Source organism: Notolepis coatsorum (genome assembly GCF_963971535.1).
Source record: "Notolepis coatsorum genome assembly, chromosome: 9".
In the NCBI taxonomy this organism is placed as follows: Eukaryota; Metazoa; Chordata; class Actinopteri; order Aulopiformes; family Paralepididae; genus Notolepis; species Notolepis coatsorum.
This window is the reverse complement of record NC_140173.1, coordinates 118,261,041-118,281,338: the sequence shown is the minus strand read 5'-3', so window position 1 is coordinate 118,281,338 and position 20,298 is coordinate 118,261,041. Positions and strand designations below refer to the sequence as shown.

Here is a 20,298-nt window from a genome sequence, read left to right as displayed (position 1 = left end):
AGAGAGAGAGAGAGAGAGAGAGATAGTTCTCCAACTTGTGTGAGTTGCAGTGATCTCCTGGTTGTTCCCCACCTAGGTTATCTAACTATTGCGCCGCTTCAACTAGAAACACTGGCCTGGACACCCTCTAGGTGTCGCTGTCGCGACCCCCACTTTGGGAACCACTGTTCTAGATGAGTGATATAATGTGGTGGTATTGAGAGAGAGAGAGAGAGAGAGAGAGAGAGAGAGAGAGAGAGAGAGAGAGAGAGAGAGAGAGAGACAGAGAGAGAGACAGAGAGAGAGAGAGAGAGCTGCTCAATGAGAGTCAAGAGGAGACCTAGTGCAGCGGGGGTGCTGTCTGTGGAGACCTGAACTCAGGGGCCACAGTGAGTCTGCCTGGAAACCCTCCTCTCTGGTGTGAGAAAGAGGGTAGACACGGAGGGCTTTAGGTGTTCTTGGTGATCTTAAAGGTTGGGTGAGGAGACAGGAGCGAGAGAGAGGGGGGGGGGGGGGGTGGAGAGAGAAAGAGAGAGATCAGCAACAGCAGCAGGGAAAAGGAGACGAGGAAGAAAAAGAAAGAAAGAGAGAGGGAGAAAGAGTGAGAGAGAGAATAAGGGAAAGAGAAAGAGAGAAACATAGAAAGAGAGATAGAGAGAACAGCTGGGGCGATATTTCAGCGGACTAAAAGCCAGACGTCTGCCAGACATCAAAGTCTCTTGTCCTGAGTAGGGTGATGATGGGGTGTCCTGGTTTAGCCCTGGCCCGGCCAGCCAGGGCTCACTACCTGCTAGGCGGGCTGAAAAACACAGCTCAGCCTCTGGCACCCTGCCAGCATCTCTCCCCGAAAACAAAACAACACCCTGCTGCTGGCTCTATGAAGTTTCACAGCACCAGTTCAGTCCATTACAGTCAGATGAGGAGTACTGATGTTTATTACAGTGAGATGAGGAGTACTGATGTTTATTACAGTGAGATGAGTACTGATGTTTATTATAGTGAGATGAGGAGTACTGATGTTTATTACAGTGAGATGAGGAGTACTGATGTGGGGCAATTTTACCACTGGGGCACCAGGGGCACGTGCCCCTGCTGAAATCTCAGGTGCCCCTGAGGTGCCACACCAGTTTTAATTATTTCTTAAAATTTTTATTAAAAAAGAAATAATAATTTATTAAAAAATATAACCCTAACTAACCTTACTGTCATCAAGTTTCAAGTTCAAGTTTCTTTAATAGTTGTCATACAGAAGTACAGAATACTTTTATACAAAATGCTTCTTTCTGTTACGCTCCAGAGACTGTGCTAGACAAAAAGATAAGTATGAAATAAAATAATGTAAAAAAAAAAGTCACGTACGTAGACACAAGTGTTCAGTATGTACATATGTACAATGTTCAATGCAGAATAGAAGTAACTGAGTTACCATACAATATACTATGCAATAAACTAATATACAATATACTATATAGTGCAAAGCAGAAATGGGATGAGGTACAATTTAGGTACAATTTACAGTAGGTGTACTGAGGTATGGTTTGTAGTTCAAATTCTTTGCCAATGAATATAAAGTGTGTCTAGGTGTTCTAAAGTGTGGAGAGTGGGTGCTCCAGTGTGTTGTTTGTTTAAAGTGAGTGAGTGCATTTGATGGTTGTTGCATAGTGTTATTGTTCGTTGAGCAACCTGATGGCCTGGGGATAGAAGCTTCTTCTGAGTCTTTCTGTGCTTGCCATGAGACTCCGGTATCGCTTGCCTGACCGCAGCAGTTCAAAGAGGCAGTTGTTTGGGTGGCTGGAGTCCTTGATAATTCTCTTAGCCTTACCCCTGCACAGCTTGTTGTAAATGTTCTGGAGAGTGGGAAGCCCCCCTCCAATTGTGCGCTCGGCTGAACGGGCCACTCTCTGTAGTCTGCTACGGTCTTGTGCGGTGCTATTCCCAAACCAGGCGCTGATATTGCCAGTCAGAATGCTCTCTATTGTACATGAGTAGAAGTTCTTAAGGATCTTCTGACTGACTTGGAACTTCCTTAGGCGCCTGAGGAAGTAGAGGCGTTGCCGTGCCTTCTTCACAACATTGTCAATGTGTGGTCGATGTCAAGTCCTCAGATATGTGGACTCCGAGGTACTTAAAACTGTTCACTCTCTCAACCGGTGCCCCGTCGATGCTGAGGGGGCTGTAGTCCCTGACCCCCGACCTCCTAAAGTCCACAATCATCTCCTTTGTTTTGCTGACGTTCAGGGAGAGGCTGTTCTCTTGGCACCATCCCGCCAGGACCTTGACCTCTTCCAGGTAGGCCCTCTCGTCGTTTGCAGAGATCAGGCCCACCACTACTGTGTCGTCAGCAAATTTGATGATTGTGTTGTTCCGCTGAGCCACACAGTCATGTGTATACAGGGAGTAGAGGAGGGGACTCAGAACACAGCCTTGGGGGGCCCCTATGTTGAGGGTGATGGATGAGGAGGTGCAGTTGCCTGCAGGTCCCTGAGTTTGGCTATGTTTATTACAGTGAGATGAGGAGTACTGATGTTTATTACAGTGAGATGAGGAGTACTGATGTTTATTACAGTGATGTTTGTCATTTTAACAGCAGATACTTTCTTAAATGCCATCATCCCGACAGAGCGGTGTGACGGGGAGCTCTGATGTGTTCGCTTGCTGGTGTTAGCATTAGCTGAAAAGCTAATTTTATCTTTAACGTTACCTTGTCTAAAGTTGGGGCTATTCATAATCCAGCAATAATGTCTGCAGACGTTACTAATAATGTTACACGTTACTACTAGCTAACTGAACCGGAGCCGACTGGATAGCAAGTGCAACAACGTATAACGTCCGTGCGGAACCAATGTCCCAACACCAACAACAGTTCCATGGGTGAACTCATTGAGCATAGTTGTCAATTAATGATACTAATCTATACAATCACCTGTTGTTGAATAAATACCATTACTTTCTAGTTATTACTAAAAAACAGTATATATATAAAACAGTATCTGTAGCTGTAAACAAGAAGAAAAAAAAAGTTATAAAATAATATATATATATCTATTTTTTTTTTAATGTATGCACTGGTATCGGATCAGTACTCGGTATCGGCCGATACCCAAAGCTTAGGTATCGGAATCGGATCGGGAAGGAAAAAATGGTATCGGAACATCTCTAATTACAGTCAGATGAGGTGTACTGGTGTTTATTACAGTCAGATGAGGAGTACTAGTGTTTATTACAGTCAGATGAGGAGTACTGATGTTTATTACAGTCAGATGAGGAGTACTATGTTTATTACAGTCAGATGAGGAGTACGGATGTTTATTACAGTCAGATGCGGAGTACTGATGTTTATTACAGTCAGATGCGGAGTACTGATGTTTATTATAGTCAGATGCGGAGTACTGATGTTTATTACAGTCAGATGCGGAGTACTGATGTTTATTATAGTCAGATGAGGAGTACATTATGTCCATTACAGTCAGATGAGAAGTACTGATGTTTATTACAGTCAGATGAAGAGTACTGATGCGAGAAGGAGAAGAGGGACTAGGAGAGAGGAGGAGAATAGAAGGGACTAGGGGAGAGAAGGAGAACACAGACTAGAGGAGAGAGAAGGAGAAGAGCAGGGACTAGGAGAAAGAAGGAGAAGAGGAGGGACTAGGAGAGAGGAAGAGAACACAGAGACTAGAGGAGAGAGGAGAAGAGGAGGGACTAGGAGAGAGGAGGAGAAGAGGAGGGACTAGAGGAGAGAAGGAGAAGAGGATGGACTAGAGGAGAGAAGGAGAAGAGGATGGACTAGAGGAGAGAAGGAGAAGAGGATGGACTAGAGGAGAGAAGGAGAAGAGGATGGACTAGAGGAGAGAAGGAGAAGAGGATGGACTAGAGGAGAGAAGAAAATGAGGAACTAGGAGAGAGAAGGAGAAGAGGAGGGACTAGGAGAGAGGAGGAGAACACAGAGACTAGAGGAGAGAGAAGGAGAAGAGGGACTAGGAGAGAGGAGAAGAGGAGGGACTAGGAGAGAGAAGGAGAAGAGGAGGGACTAGGAGAGAGGAGGGACTATGAGAGGAGAACACAGAGACTAGAGGAGGAGACTAGAATAGAGAGAAGGGCATCCCTATCTAGGAATATGTCATACATATAATTGTTCTTCTTTTATATTTGAAGTCACTGGTAAATGACTGACAACATAGAATGTTTAATTCGGTCAAAAAGGAGCATTCTGTGATAGAAAAATGCCTTTCTTCATGCACCATCCAGTCCAGTGGAGTCCTTAGTTAGTTACCATGACAACCATCCACCCCGTGATTTAATTTCAACTAAAAATATAGTCAATTATAATGTTATTCAACATAAAATCACATCACATTTAACTATTGTCTTTGAATGCGTTTGTTTTGTACTAAGTAGTTTAGTTGTCGCCGCCATCTTTAGTGTCTCTGCATTCAAAACTCCCAGAGTGATCTGTCTCCTCATTATATAGACCGTCTCTGCTTCAGTCTCTTATGTTGCACTCTTTGAAGTCTCTTCCTGTATTCATTAACAATTCTCTCTCTCTCTCTCTCTCTCTCTCTCTCTCTCTCTCTCTCTCTCTCTCTCTCTCTCTCTCTCTCTCTCCCTCTCTCTCTCTCTCTCTCCCTCTCTCTCTCTCTCTGACCCTGTGTAACATGATCTTTGGGACTGGAGCTAATGGCTCGACTAACAGATGTCCATATAAGGTTGTGAGAGGAGACGGGAGGAGAAGTGAGGAGATGAGCAGAGAGGAGAACAGAGAAAGGAGAGGGTGTGGAGGTGCTGGGGAGTGGGAAAGAGTATCCCCTCCCCTCCCTACCCCCCCTTCCTTCCCTCCTTCCGCCATCCCTCCCTCCTTCTGGAAACCATGTCCACATATACACACACCTCTACTGGAGAAGACACTGAGGGATTAGAAGCCCAGTAGGAGAGATACAGTAGAGGGGATGCACATGTTTTACAGTGCAATGTGTTCTGTTTCGTTAAGGCTTCGCTCAGCACCAGTTGCACTGTACCTCACTTCGTGCACGAGCACTGAATAAAAGATTCCACCATGTACCTTTACATCCCAATATTCGTCTGACCACACCCCCATCCGCTTACCTTCATAAGCAGGTGTGTGGTCACCTACTCGCCTCCTTCTTCACTTTCACCACAAGGAAGTGCCTTCGGTAGATCCCCACTTGACGAGGTTGTTAGTAGAAGAAAGTTGGAAAACAAAAGAACGGGAAGATACGTTGACATCATATCTTTATTTTCTCTCTCACTATTTTCGAGAAAATACGGCGATATTGTCTTCGTTACTGGAGTGTCTGGAAGATGATGGTCATTCCGACCTTCAACGGCTTTTTTGTATTAGGAGCTCACGCCGCTGACATGCTCCCCAGCTACAGTCCTCCTTGCTGCGGCTGGATGGGGTTGCCCTCCGGCCACACAGCTGGACTGTGGGAAGCACCGACTGTTGTGAGAAGCGGTTGTTTCCAGGTTGGGTATGTACTGTTTTGCTTGCGAGCTCTGGTTGTTGTTGATGCTGTGGGGGTTAGCTGACAATTTACAAAACGCCGACTTCAGGCTGGGGTCCTCTGCTCGGCTTAAACGGCGGTCGGAGGATCTTGGTCTGACGCCCATGATGGTCAATCTAGTGGGCCGCGACCAGGTCCTGGTGAACCCAGGATTCTCGAGCGGATGCTTCTCTGTCCCGTGCAGGCCCCATCTTTCATATACAAATGAAAGTATACCCTAACGAGGAAATGTGGGCATAGGATCTTCTTTATCGGGAGTTCCATGCTCAAAGTCGGCTGCAGCCCGAAATGGGAACTGTGCTGGCCCCGCTGTATGTCTGGATCACCGTTGACAACTGTGTTCTGACATTCTTTTTCTTTTCCCTCTTAGGGGAGGGACTTGGACAGCGGCCTGTCTGAAGTGTGGCTTGTTATGTGTGTACAGTTCAGGTGATAGCTGCTTAGCTTGCGTGCTAGTTGTGGCCTACTGTGTTAGCCAGTCAGCTGTTAGCTGCGGCGTTAGCTCGCTGTGTTTACCAGGCTAGTAAACGTTAGCTTGTTGCTATCAGTCGATCGGCTGTTAGCTTGATGCTACACTGTTGAACGTTTTCTATGACTATAACATGCCTTAAACACACAACGTAGCGGCTGGGTGGCGCAACGACGTTACCCTCGTCGTTAACACAGGGATGCTGTGTTCAACTTCGGTGCCCCGTTAGCCAGATTGCAGTTCGCTTGGCCTGCGTTCAGGGTAGGAAGGTCCCGACCGGACCTTAAACACTTCTTCTTTCCTTCCCTTCTAGATGTTTTGTAATAACGATGTTTTCCAAAACGTGTGTTGCTGCAATACATTGAGGATACGATGCATGTTGTGTGTGAATTGTCTTGTCACGGGTATAGCTTCTCTCTCCATAGAAATCGGGTTGTTGTTTTACATGTGTAAAAATGATCTGGTTAGTTGTGATGAGAACATGTGTGTTCATGTAAACGTGAACTCACAACTAAGGGGGTTATTAACCTATACAGCTATGCTTAGTGACATGTGATTAAGGAATGAATTCTTTTCTCAGCCTGTAATGACAATGAACAGTGTGTTCGCATATTAACAGGGTTACCTGTTCAACTTGGTCGTATCAAGGGTAAGGAAGGAGGGGTGATCCCCCCGGTTCCCTGGGGCTTCCCCACCCTCCTCTCAGACATGTTGTTTACAATATATTGTGTCACTGTGTTTGTGGGGATACGATGTAACCCTCAGGTTAATTGCTGGGGTTGTGCTAACCGCTTGAGAAACTATATTTTCCTAAAGAAAAGATTGTTTGGTCACTTATTGTGTGTGCTTAGCAAGGCCTGTGGCCAATACATAATCGAGGATTCTGTATTCTCTCGTTATGAAAAACGGCGTTCCTCTGTAGAGAGTGTACTTTTGCCATTTTTTGTTGTGATAAAGGGTTGTGTGTGTCTTGTGATCTACAACTGGGTTAGGTTTGGCCACAGAAGCACATGTGTAAGTCTGGTACCGGGGCTCTTAAAGGGGGCCCTCTCTATTCTGTGTTTTTTCCTTAGTAAAAATCAGATAGCAGGTTAGCACATGAGCTATGTGAAGCTGTTAGACACTTCATGTAGCTGACTATGACTGTGTCATGCTCTTTTTTGTCATTACATCGTATCATGGGTGTGGGGTCGTAAAGGGGTGAACTGGTAATCCTTTCCTCCCCTTTTCTGATTGGTCAGGGGTTAAAACCTCCTGTCCTTCAAGGTTCCTGTCACGTTGCTGTTCGGCACGTTACAGGGTAGGGGGGGGAGGGGGGTTCCTGGTCCCACGCCCTGGAAGATTGGGCGTGTGCACAGCAGAAATTCCCCCGCCATAGAGTACGTCACTGTGCGCGTCTCTGTTGGTAAGACATCCGTGAGTTGTTCAGGTCCATGTTATGGATCTGTTTCAGGGAGTTGTCAGAGCTCCTCCTCACGAAGCTCCTCCTCGGGCCTTCTGTGAGTTCGGACTCTCCTTCCCTGTGAGGGAGCCTCCTCAGAGTTCAGAGCCTCCTCCTCAGATTGTCAAGGTGAGTAGAACTTCAAAAAGGAGTTCTGCTCTATTGTGTGTGTATTCGATTCAATTCGATTATTGAGTGTGTATTGGTTCAGTGCCTCCTCCTCGGAGAGCCCTAACCCAAATATTACATAGCTCAATGTTACAATATATTCTTTTCAATCTATACAGCTCGCGTGGGAAGTCTCTCTGGGGATTTCCGTCTCCTCCCTATGGCGAGGGTGGTGGGATGTAAAAATGTAAAAGATTTTTGCCCTCAGCTGCGTCACGTGGGATTCATGTCAGTCTGTGTTTCTTTCTTTTTTGGATAAAAAGAGGAAGGTACATGACGCACGACGGCTCCGTGTCGTTCTCCCAGGCGACTTGGAGGAACAATGTTGGTGTCTTGCTAGACTATCCATTGATGTGTTTGGGTCTCGACGCATACATAGTGCTGGCTCGGTGTGTTTCTGTTAAAGAATCACGCAGGGGCTAAGTGCGCCTTGGTTGCTTGTTAAAACAGCGTTTTTATAGGGCAACTGGGATGGAGTTTTGTCTCTTCCGAGTGCCAGTTTACTAGGTTGTCTCGATGAATTCTCGTTCATATCTGGGGGATGTTAACGGAATAGATCAGAACATAGGTAGAGGGGTCTCACGCCCTTGGGGTGGGCCACTGAGCACGGTCCAAATGGGGACCGTCGGGGTGGCGCCCTCATTTCATGTTTTAGATCGACACGCATACCTACCCCCTCTTCTGGAGTGGGCATGCCGGCGTGGTTAGGACACGGGACTGGTCTGGTCGCGCTGGTCCTGGTCAGTTAACCCGTTGTCCGCCGGGGATGCAGATCTGCTGTTCTGGTACCCTGAGGGACTTGTGCTTTTTTTCGGGGGGAAAAATGCCGGGTCGGTCCGGGTGTCACAGGGTTAGGCGTTATGGAGACCCTTTGTTGGGTACATGTTGTACTCTGCACTATCGTAATGGCTTACGGCCATACCAACCTGTACACGCCCGATCTCGTCTGATCTCGGTAGCTAAGCAGGTTCGGTCCTGGTTAGTACTTGGTTGGGAGACTGCCTGGGAATACCAAGTGCGGTGTGCTTAGGGCTGGTTCTCCATTCTTTTCGCTCCTCTCTCACGCGTGGCGAAGAGGGGGCTGTTGGGGTGGTCTTGGACCTCCTCTGGTAACCCTGTGCTTCCCGTGCCGCCGGGCCCGGTCCGAAGTAAAGTTTCATTGATACCGTAGGCCTGGGATAACCCTTTTTTCTTGAGGGGTTATAGGAACAACCACCGTCTGTCCCACGAGGGTGGTTGATTCCCTGGTGTGTTGGAGCAGAGTCAACTCCCGGGTTACCCGGTTGAGTGTGCCCCTGCACGTTCATGACGTCTGCCAATCATGTCAGCCTTCTCTGCCTCGACCCCTCTGGGTGGTTTTTTTTTAATGGAGGCTTTGTCATGGTGATCAACAACGCCAGCATACGCCCCTTCCGCCGGGAGGGCTGTTTTCAGCTGACTCCTTTGGCGCCTGTCTCGTCCGCAGTGCTCCAGGCTCAGGTTACAGCCTGCTGCCTGGTTTCCCCGGTGCGCTGCCTGCGTCCGTTGGTTAACCTTTTGAGTGCTTACGGCCATGCTGACTGCCTGTTCTGCAGGGTCAGTGTGCCAGGCGGTGTGCTATTGGGGGGAAAGGGCCCGCTCTTGGAGGGGCCCTATCCGAATACGCTGGCGATGTGGGGGGCGGTGTCACTAAGTGACCACCTGGTGGGGTATTGATGCCTGGCGTCATTGACCTCTCCAGGCCCCCTTTTTCCAGGGGATCCAGTCCCTTCAGTGGGACTGCGTCTTCCTTCGCGCTCCGCTGCTACGGCCTTGCCACAGGGTTGGGGTTGCTCTTGACCCCGTGATTTTGGGGGCAGTAACGAGGTTGTTCCTTCCGTTCGTTCCCTGGTGGCATGTGGGTTGTGCGTGTGTGTAGTCGTGGGGTCAAGCCACGGTCTGCTCACCCTGTGCGTTGAGTTGCTTGAGTTCCTCTTCGCCTGGTCGGATCCGTCTCCCTCCCGTAAGCCTCCAATAGGGGGGGTACCCTCCATTAGGGAGGGTCGGGGGGGCTCGGTCCTCCCCGGTCTGATGGTTGTGGGGGGCCTCAGCGGGGTGTATTTGTCGGGCTATGGCTCCCGCTCAGCCCCTGTTGTGCAACTGGTGCTGAGCGAAGCCTTAACGAAACAGAACGTAAGGTTATGCATATAACCAAGTTCTGTGAGTTATGGTGCGCTCAGCACCAGGACGCCGCTGCTGCCCTTGATCTCGCCTTGTGGTGAAAGTTTGGGAAGGAGGCGAGTAGGTGACCACACACCTGCTTATGAAGGTAAGCGGATGGGGGTGTGGTCAGACGAATATTGGGATGTAAAGGTACATGGTGGAATTTTTTATTCAGTGCTCGTGCACGAAGTGAGGTACAGTGCAACTGGTGCTGAGCGCACCATAACTCACAGAACTTGGTTATATACATAACCTTACGTTAATATGTATACTCCCTACACACACACACACACACACACACACACACACACACACACACACACACACACACACACACACACACACACCCATCTACACACCCATCTACACACACATACGCCCACACACCTGTTTGATGCACAGCAGCCTGTCATTGGTCTGCTGGATGTGGCGGTCCATCGACGGTAACGTGTTCATCTTGGAATTTCTACCGGGACGCCATTAAAGTAGTTTCTTCTGGGAAGCAAAGGGAAAAGACAGCTCTGTTAGAACACAGTCACGTGAGGAGTTTACAGCTCTGTTAGAACACAGTCACGTGAGGAGTTTACAGCTCTGTTAGAACACAGTCACGTGAGGAGTTTACAGCTCTGTTAGAACACAGTCACGTGAGGAGTTTACAGCTCTGTTAGAACACAGTCACGTGAGGAGTTTACAGCTCTGTTAGAACACGGTCTGTTAGAACACGGTCACGTGAGGAGTTTACAGCTCTGTTAGAACACGGTCTGTTAGAACACGGTCACGTGAGGAGTTTACAGCTCTGTTAGAACACGGTCTGTTAGAACACAGTCACGTGAGGAGTTTACAGCTCTGTTAGAACACGGTCTGTTAGAACACAGTCACGTGAGGAGTTTACAGCTCTGTTAGAACACGGTCTGTTAGAACACAGTCACGTGAGGAGTTTACAGCTCTGTTAGAACACGGTCTGTTAGAACACGGTCACGTGAGGAGTTTACAGCTCTGTTAGAACACGGTCTGTTAGAACACAGTCACATGAGGAGTTTACAGCTCTGTTAGAACACAGTCACGTGAGGAGTTTACAGCTCTGTTAGAACACAGTCACGTGAGGAGTTTACAGCTCTGTTAGAACACAGTCACGTGAGGAGTTTACAGCTCTGTTAGAACACAGTCACGTGAGGAGTTTACAGCTCTGTTAGAACAACTTCACAACTGTACACAACATTACAAAATATGTAAGTCAACCCTGGACTACAGATGATACCGCACTAAAAAATATTGGATGGAGAGAATTTCTTGTACTCACAAGTGATACATCCAGCCAACACCAGATTATAGCTCGTATCCAGAAGTCATAGAACACTCCATTGTTCTGTTAAAACAAGTCAATTCATGAGGAAACTGTACAGCTCTGTGACTTAATCGTTTTTTGGACAACAATGGAGTTCTATGACTTCTGGATATGAGCTATAATCTGGTGTTCATACTTGTAAGAAGAAATGCATCGTCAGGTTTGGTCTTTTCGTAGTCTATATAGGACAATACGAAAGAAGAAAAAAAATGACTGGAACATGTCACAAGAATCTAAGTGAAGCCAATTTATGTTCTGCTTACTTTCGACACACAGAACGATGTCAGATCTCTCTAATGGAGAAGAATATATCTCAACAATTTTTTACACAAGTGACGCCAAACTAATGGTCTATACTATTCAAGAAAACTGATGGCCTAAGTGTATACTGTCATTAAAACTGATAGTCTAAAGTCTATACTGTCAATAAAACTGATGGCCTAAGTTTATACTGTTAATAAAACTGATGATCTAAGTCTATACTGTTAATAAAACTGATGGTCTAAGTCTATACTGTTAATAAAACTGATGGTCTAAGTCTATACTGTCAATGTCTAAGTCTATACTGTCAATAACATTTATGGTCTAAGTCTATACTGTCAATAGAACTGATGGTCTAAGTCTATACTGTTAATAAAACTGATGGTCTAAGACGTCTATACTGTCAATAAAACTGTTGGTCTAAGTCTATACTGTCAATAGAACCAATGGCCTAAGTTTATACTGTCAATAGAACTGATGTACTGTCATTAAAACTGATGGTCTAAGTAGGGGTGGAACGGTACGCATTCGAACCGTGTACCGAACAATACACACATGCCCCGAACTGGTACGACCTCCACGGTTCGGGGCATGTGTGTATTGTTCGGTTATATAACGTTAGCCTCGAGCTAGGCTAACGTTACGTTAGCTACGAGCTAACTAACTTTAGCCACAAGCTAACTAATGTTAGCCGCAAGCTAACCGTGGAAACGCTCACAGAGAAGTGACTCCACGACACCAGTTCGATTAGTGGGGTATATTGACGAGGCTTGACAACAGAGGTTCAAAGATAACTGTTTGTGTTCAATAACAAGCCAGGAGACTAGAGCGTGTGTGTCAACTCCGTCTGCAACCCATAACATCCTGGTCCCTGCTGGGACGTACCAACTCCACACACCATTGTGGGGGGGTTTATATTCCCCATTCCCTTGTAACATCTCCTTTTTTTTAAGATAACAACAGTTACAATATTCCTTAGTGCAAATTATTATTAATACAAGAAACCCCATAAACGTCCTTTAGGGTTAGGGTAATTAAAAACCCTAATCATCTTTTCTGTGACTTTTACCTTTTGATAAGAAAGTCTAGTGCTGGTTGAGCATTATGCATATTTTATGTTGGCCTTTGTCTATAATGTGGCCACAAAAATGGAAAGGTTTAAAAAAAAATTGTTTGCACTAAATTAATACTTTGACAAATGTTGCCTATATTTTTCAGTCAGTTTGGTCTTTGTGTGCCAAACATTATTAAAGGTAAACATGTTTAAATCAGCAATGCCTCCCCTCTCTCTCCTAGCTCTAACCGTCACTGTCAAAATAATGTGCCTGATGTCAAATGGCCTCATTCTTTCAGTTTTTGCATGACTACAGTACGTCCTTGAGAATAACTGAAAAGTTGGATTATTTTTAGGCTATATATCTTATGTTGATGTATGGTATTTTTGGAGTGTTAAATATTTTTTTAATAAAAAACAACGTATACCGAACCGAACCGAAAACCGTAAACCTAAAACCGTGATACGAACCGAACCGTAGATTTTGTCAACCGTTCCACCCCTAGTCTATACTGTCTCTGTCAATGTCTAAGTCTATACTGTCAATAAAACTGATGGTCTAAGTCTATACTGTCAATAGAACTGATGGTCTAAATCTATACCGCCATTAAAACTGATGGTCTAAGTCTATATACTGTCAATAAAACTGATGGATCTACTTGGTACGGGATGGATCTACTTGGTACAATAAAACTGATGGGTCTACTTGGTACTGGCTGTGAAGAAGTGATGCATCTTCGCCTCCCCTACTGTACCAGCATCTCTGTCTCTCCGTCTCCGAACGGACGACAGGGTGGATTAATAGGCGTTCTGGTGGTGAGCCAGCCAGGCCTCCATCCATCTCCATCCCTCTGTGTGTTTATCTCCATCGGCGTAGGGCCGCTACACATTCCTTCGCACAATGGAGGAAGTTAGAGTACCCACGCTCTGGGGGGGGGGGGGGGGGTGCGGGGGGTTCTAGGAAGCTGCTCAGAGCTGATAAAGCCTCCCCCTACAACCCCCTGCTGAGATAGAAAGAGAGAGAGAGAGAGAGAGAGAGAGAGAGAGAGAAGAAGGAGAGGGTTTTGGAGGAAATATAGCCTGGGAGCGCTTGGGGAGTATTCCTTTATAATGCTCACTGTGCTTTTAGGTCTTAGCGGAGGGGATTGTGTGCATGCATGCGATGGCACGCGCATGCACACCCGCACTCCCGTGCACTCGGGGGGCATGTAAACAAAAAAAAAGCTTGAATCGCTCACTTTCATTAAGCTTACAGGTAGAACTTCAAAAGGAGCACTTTGAGAATAAGAGTGTATTACTAATCCACAAAGATTAGGCATTACCGGAGTAGCATTACCTGGAGTGCATTAAGAAAAGTGTTACATGCTGGCTGATGTACCTAACACACACACTCACACACACGCACTCTATAGAATAAGGGTGGGACGATACAAGTAACTCACGATACGATACTGTGGCAAATTTGGCCCTCGATAACGATAATATCACGATAATCGATATATTGCAAGAAATGTAATCTACGATACAATACATCACAATATCTGTGTAACTGAAGAAAAATAAATACTAGTGGTGGGACTCGATTAGATTTTTTTATAGTTAATTTATCCAAATTAATCACATTTTAATTACATATCAATATTTGATGCGAAAAGCTAAATTTTTCAATTCAAATTAATGTTGAATCAATGAATATACATTATACATACGTTTAAGCAGCAAAATCCTGTTTTAGCTACTACACAGACCAACAGATCGATGCAATTTTTAACAAAGTGCAGACATTTTAGGAATAATATATATATAGCGCAAAGGACCTTTTGTAAACTCAAGCACTTTCAAGGTAAAAGTAAAACGCAGTACTTTCAAGTACATTCCAGAACAGTGGGAAAAAAACCTCTTGATTGATCTCAATTTCTCTTTTTTTGCGATAAATTTGCGATTTATTATACTTTATACTTATAGCACATGCATGAGTCTGGTCTCCTTTGAAAGGTAACATTCTTACACAATAAAGAAAAATCATCATGCGATTAAATGCATCAATTCTTTTAACTTTTCATTCTTTCTGTAGTTAAATAATCGAAATTAATGCGATAAAGTCCCAGCCCTAATAAATACCCTTAAAAAAGGCAAAAAGCAGGAATTATGTATTTATTAACAGAATTTACATGAAAGCATATCCGATTGTTTAGTGTGCTTCACAAACTGGCCAATTGTACATGAAACAATGTACAACAAATTGCACAGTGCCTCTTTAACACACACTGACCACAACTTGATTATTATTACCTATTAATTATATACCCTATGGAAGATTTTGTTACAATCTGCAATACAAATATATAATACTGTAGTAAAATGGAATTGTCAAGCAGCGGGGAAAAAGGCAGTCAGATTTGCACTGCTACACTAGAGAAACTCTCCCTCACTGCCATCTCCAAACAACTTAACTGGAGCAACAAGTCTCTAGGTAAACAAGGATTCCCAAAGGGTTCACAAAGACAGAGAGAGCACAAAAGGTCAAATTGGAGGACTTAATGTTTCAATACAGGAACCCTCTTCATCACAGTCAAACAGGCCAACTTCAAAAAGGGGGTAAACTGTCTTATTAAACTTGTCTTAATGTCACTACTGTCATATTGAGTCACAACATTTTTTATCACACATTTGTCTGCAATTCCATCGATTCGGTCATCCAAACACTCCACAAGCACAATCTGAGCATGTGCCGTACCCTCCCCCCCCCCCCCCCCCCCCCCTCCCCCATTGGGTGACTTACTGGTGACTTTAGCCTCCAATATTATTAGCCTTGGAGTGAACTCATACTTCTCTACTGCAGTGGTGGCCAGTGACCAGTAGGTGTCTCCCTCTCCTATTATTAAGAGGGGGCTGACTGTCCCGCCCCCCACCCCACCCCACCCCACCCCCCCACACACACACAGAGCAGCCAGAGGTCCGGGGGAGGGCTCCTCTAAGCCGTGACATGTGCTACAAATCCACCAAGGTGGCCAAGCCGCTGCTCCGCGCAGCACTAACAGGGCACACTCTGGCCCGGCGCTGGCCCGGCTGACCTTGTGGCTATTGATTAACCACTTCCCCTCCAGACCCCCTGCCGTCTCCTCACACCTCCGGCCAAGAGCAAAGAGCAAGGAGGGGGGAGGAGGACTGAAGACGGCTCGCTTGTTCCACCCTCTTCTCCCTCTCTCTCGCTCTCTTTCTCTCCCACCCTCCCTCTCTCACGCTTTCATTCTGCCTTGTCCGCCATCCATCCATCCATCCATCCATCCATCCAGACCCCCCCCCCCCCCCCCCCCCTCCCCAAGCCCCGTTGGCAGTGCTTTTGTTTGCTGTTCAAAAGCCCTCCGTGTCTGAGGGGAAAACAAGCGAGGTGGAAAGGAGGCTGGGTGGCTGAGGCTAACCATGTGTTCACTCACTGACGCAAACAGTGAGGTTACAAGTCCATCCGGCTGGCTGTCCAGTCTGACGTCTCCCTCTCCCCCCCCCCCCCCCCCCCCCCCCCTCTCTCTCTGCTATGCTCTGTCCTGTTCTCTCCTCTTCCCTCGTGCAGGAAGGCCCGGAGAAAAACATGCGTTGCGTAACAGATGACATACCTCAGTGAAAACACGGCTAGCTCTCTTCTGAACCCCCCCTCCCTCTCTCTCCCCCTCCCCCCCCCCCACCCCACCCCTCACTATCAAAATAAAGCCCAGGAATCTGTCATCTGATCTCAGAGAAAGAACAAACTATACCTGAAGCGTAGTTCACTCATTGTAGTTAAATGTTTTAACAGTGCCGTGTGTTGAGCCTGTTAGTAGTCTGTCACTCACTCTCTGCAGCTAGACTGACTTCCTCTGTATTGAAAAACCATTAAAATGTGGAAGTTGTGTCTGTGGGTGTAGTAGCAGTCGCAGTAGTGTATATATATATATACACACACATCTGTTTTAACAGACTATATACGCCACTGCAGTAGTTGAAGACAAAGTACCTGCGACATCTTTATTGTCTCCTAAACATCATAATCAGTTCTGCTCGGCTCCACTTAACCAGAGGTGCAAAGCAAAGGATTACACTTCCAATTATGTAGCATATTACAACCCCCAGATTAAACAGCGGTGGGAGACTGCTGCTATGAATCATAGCAGGGTAACAAAAACACAAATAACATTAAGTTCTCTCTCTCTCTCTCTCTCTCTCTCTCTCTCTCTCTCTCTCTCTCTCGTTGGAGGAAAACAAGCCGGGGGAAGTGGTCCAGGAAATAAGTGCAGAGAAAGTAAAGCAGAGTAATATGAAAAGCAGTGTAGCATGGCAGGCAGGGGGAACAGGGGCGAGACACACTGGAGAGAAATGATCTCTTCATAATCAGAGGCACTGCACGCACGCACACACACACGCACACACATGCACACACACACGCACGCACACACACACACACAACACACACACACACACACACACACACACACACACACACACACACACACGCACGCTCTTTGTTGACTGTTATTCCTGGGGAGCATGATCAGTCAGAGCGAGAGTGATTTCTTATTTCAGGGAACAAATGACTACCGTTGTCAAGTGGAGCTTTGTGAATGAGATCAGTCGTGGGCTGTGGGAGGCAGATATGGAGGCTGCCACACAGGAGCTCCACTGCACACTGTGTAGGTAGCGTGTGGGATGAATGAGTGCCGCTTTATTATAATACATAGGCCTCTACATCATCCCTGCTTCCGGTAGCGGAAACTTTGAATGTCCCATTCGCTGAAAAGGTCAGGACACGAGGAAAGCAGCGCTATTCTCCAGGACAGACCCTGTCAGTTAGGCCGTCAATCAGTCGTCAGGGTCTTAGGTCCCTTTCATACCTCTGTGTGATTCAGAGGTGAAGATGCAATTGTGTTGTTCGGTTAGCATTTCACACTGCACTTTGTCACGCGCGCACCAAACCTCCTAAAAAAAGCCATGTGATCACGCAGGTCAGCTTTTTATTGGACATAATCCCATACCTGCCAACATTATGCTGTGAAAAAGGGGGCCTCAAACGTGCAGGAATATTTTTTTCATTTTGGTATGTTTTGTCGTCGGAGGCCACGCAGATGCACTAAGGAGATGGTTTACTCTGGGTTGCCAGGATGTGCAGGAATAATTAAACATAATGTATGAAGGGGATTAATGGTTTATCAATCTAATCTGGCAACACATACAGTATCCCCTATACAATTCAAACTTAAATTAATCAGGTTAAAAAAACCTAAAGTTCATTTTTCTTTTACATTTGTTTGTTTTTCTTGCTTTGGTCATTAACACGAGTTAAAGAGTTCTGTCTGCATGATCCTATTAATTTTACATAGCACAATTGAGCGGAAAACAAAAAGTTATCAGATGTTAATAAAATCAGCTATTTATTTATTTATTTATTTATCGATTGATTAATCAACACATTTCTTTGGTCAAATTATTTTCCCATACAACATTTTGAAATGGTTCTCTTATTAAAAGAGTAATGAAACCAAGTCAACAATTAAACGCTCTATTTTAACCTTGAATAAGAAAGTGGGATTATTTTTTATTTTTTTACAAGGCTTTCTTGTGATGGCGACAGCTAGAAACGCTGTCGTGACGCTGTCCGCTCGCCGGTCGATCCTGTCTCTTAAGTGTAGAGGGCAGTGCAGAACAGCCAGAGTAGTGGGTCGGATGCAGTCAGGCGAGAGATCATCTTCATTTATTCAACAGTCAGAGAGAGAGAGAGAGAGAGAGAGAAGAGAGAGAGAGAGAGAGAGAGAGAGGAGAGAGAGAGAACTATCGCTCCCGCTCTCTAGAGACACGGTGGGGGATCTTCTATCAACTCCTCGTCCCTCTGCACTCCTTCTCTTTTATATGCATTATGTGCATGGTGGCGTTCTTCTCCTCCTCTTCCTCCCTCACTCTCTTATATGTACATGTGCATGGTGGCATTCTCCTCCTCTTCCTCCCTCACTCTCTTATATGTATACTGTATGTGCATGGTGGCGTTCTTCTCCTCCTCTTCCTCCCTCACTCTCTCTGGTTTGGTCCTCTTCCTTTAGCCCCTCAGACATCATTAGAGCCACCCAGCGTGCCTCACCTTTTCACTCCCATCCTATTCCCTCGTTCCATCATTTTCTCCTCCGCTCCGTCCCTCATATCTGAGCCCTCCTGCCAGCCACTACCCCCTCCCTCCTCTCACTCTCTCTCTCTCTCTCTCTCTCTCCTTCCCGGGGCTCTGTGTGAGAGCTGCCATAACAGGAGGTGGAATGGATTAATTTGCTCTAATGTGGTTTGGGCTGCAGTGTGGCACGGCACAGCGCGACACTCTCCCAGTGCACACACACACACACTCTCTCTCTCTCTCTCTCTTTCTCTCTCTCTCTCTATCTCCCTCTCCCTCCCTCTCTTCCGTTCTGCAGTTCATGTGTTTTCAAACAGGCCAATCAACACCACTCAATTGCGCTGCCGTCTCTACCTCCCTCCCTCTCTCCCACCCACAATCTCTGCTCTCTCTGTGTGTCTGTAAAAGCCACAAGCGCTCTCTCTCTCTCTCTCTCTCTCACCTCTCTCTCTCTCTCTCTCATCTCTCTCTCTCTCTCTCTCTCTCTCTAACACACACAACACAATATCTTCATGTTCCCCAGTCTAGTTTCAACATCAGCCCCCCCCCCCCCTCTCTAGTGCTCTCTTACACTACCTTCAATTAATTTCCTTCATTGTATTATTTGGGTAGACTCTCTCTCTCTATCTGCTTCCCTCTTAGCTAAGCCCACTGTAGTCACTCAACCCTCCAAACAACACAACTAAATAAAATGCGAAATGACTCCTGAGGGAGTTGGGGGGAAGAAACACATAACAAGCGAGCCCAGTCCCCCCCCCCCCCCCCCCCCCCCTCCGAAGAACAACTTGTGACCAGTGTAATGTTGCCGTTTGTTTATCTTGGGGGTTTTAATGTGACGATTACTGGAGCGCCGCGGAGCTATGTGACACCCAACACTGCAGCGCAAACAGCTGTGACACGGGGATAATGTGAACTGCACGGTTGCCCGTCTATAAATATGGGGCTTTGGTAGTGGGGCATCGCAGGTATGTGCCACCAGATAGCCCCTGGGGCAAGCACACCCATCCCACCAGATAGAGCGCACTAGCGCACCCATCCCACCAGATAGAGCGCACCTATCCCACCAGATAGAGCGCACCCATCCCACCAGATAGATATAGATTTATTCTCAAATATACTGTATCTGACTAGATATAATTTTTTCAAAGGCAGTATGATTTTTTTTATTTATTTAGAAGCTGTTTATTTATTTATATATACACACACACACACACACACACACACACACACACACACACACACACACACACACACACACATACACATACACACATAAATAGCCATATGCTTAAAATAAAAGCAGTGTCAGTTATATCAATTTGTCAAAAACAGAATATATCTGAAAATGTTCCATCAGAACCAGAAAAACATGGAACACAGTTTTAACACGGGACAAGGTTATGCGTCTATATTGCTATCGTTTTGAGGTTTGACATCGGTGTATCAGAGTCACTTACGATAAATTGTAAAAAGTCTAATATGGGTTGAACTATATATCCGTCTAGCCTGTACGTCGTGCACGCATGTGCGTGTTGTGCATCTGCACCCTGTGCACTGTACAGCAGGGAAAGGCCATGTATCCAACGTGGAGAAACAAAATGAGGTCAGCCGTGAGCAGAACAGAGCCTGAGCATCACATGATGGTGAATGAACTCCTTATTCCATACAACGTTCTATAAATACCAGCTGGACAAGATTTTATATCCTGGCCGCTGCACACCATTTTCCACTTCCACGAAAGGCAAGATTCTATC

The 20,298-nt window shown here is 46.0% G+C and overlaps 1 protein-coding gene across 1 annotated transcript in view; it reads right to left on the bottom strand.

Annotated features, from left to right (window-relative positions):
• The window catches only part of LOC311233973 (zinc finger MIZ domain-containing protein 1-like), a 297,273-nt gene that overhangs the window by 88,432 nt on the left and 188,543 nt on the right, over nucleotides 1–20,298 (bottom strand). Inside the window, exon 3 of the mRNA XM_084321040.1 lies at nucleotides 10,145–10,252. Coding sequence (XP_084177166.1) covers nucleotides 10,145–10,213 — 69 coding nt within the window. The 5' untranslated portion in view covers nucleotides 10,214–10,252. The remainder of the gene's footprint in view (nucleotides 1–10,144; nucleotides 10,253–20,298) is intronic.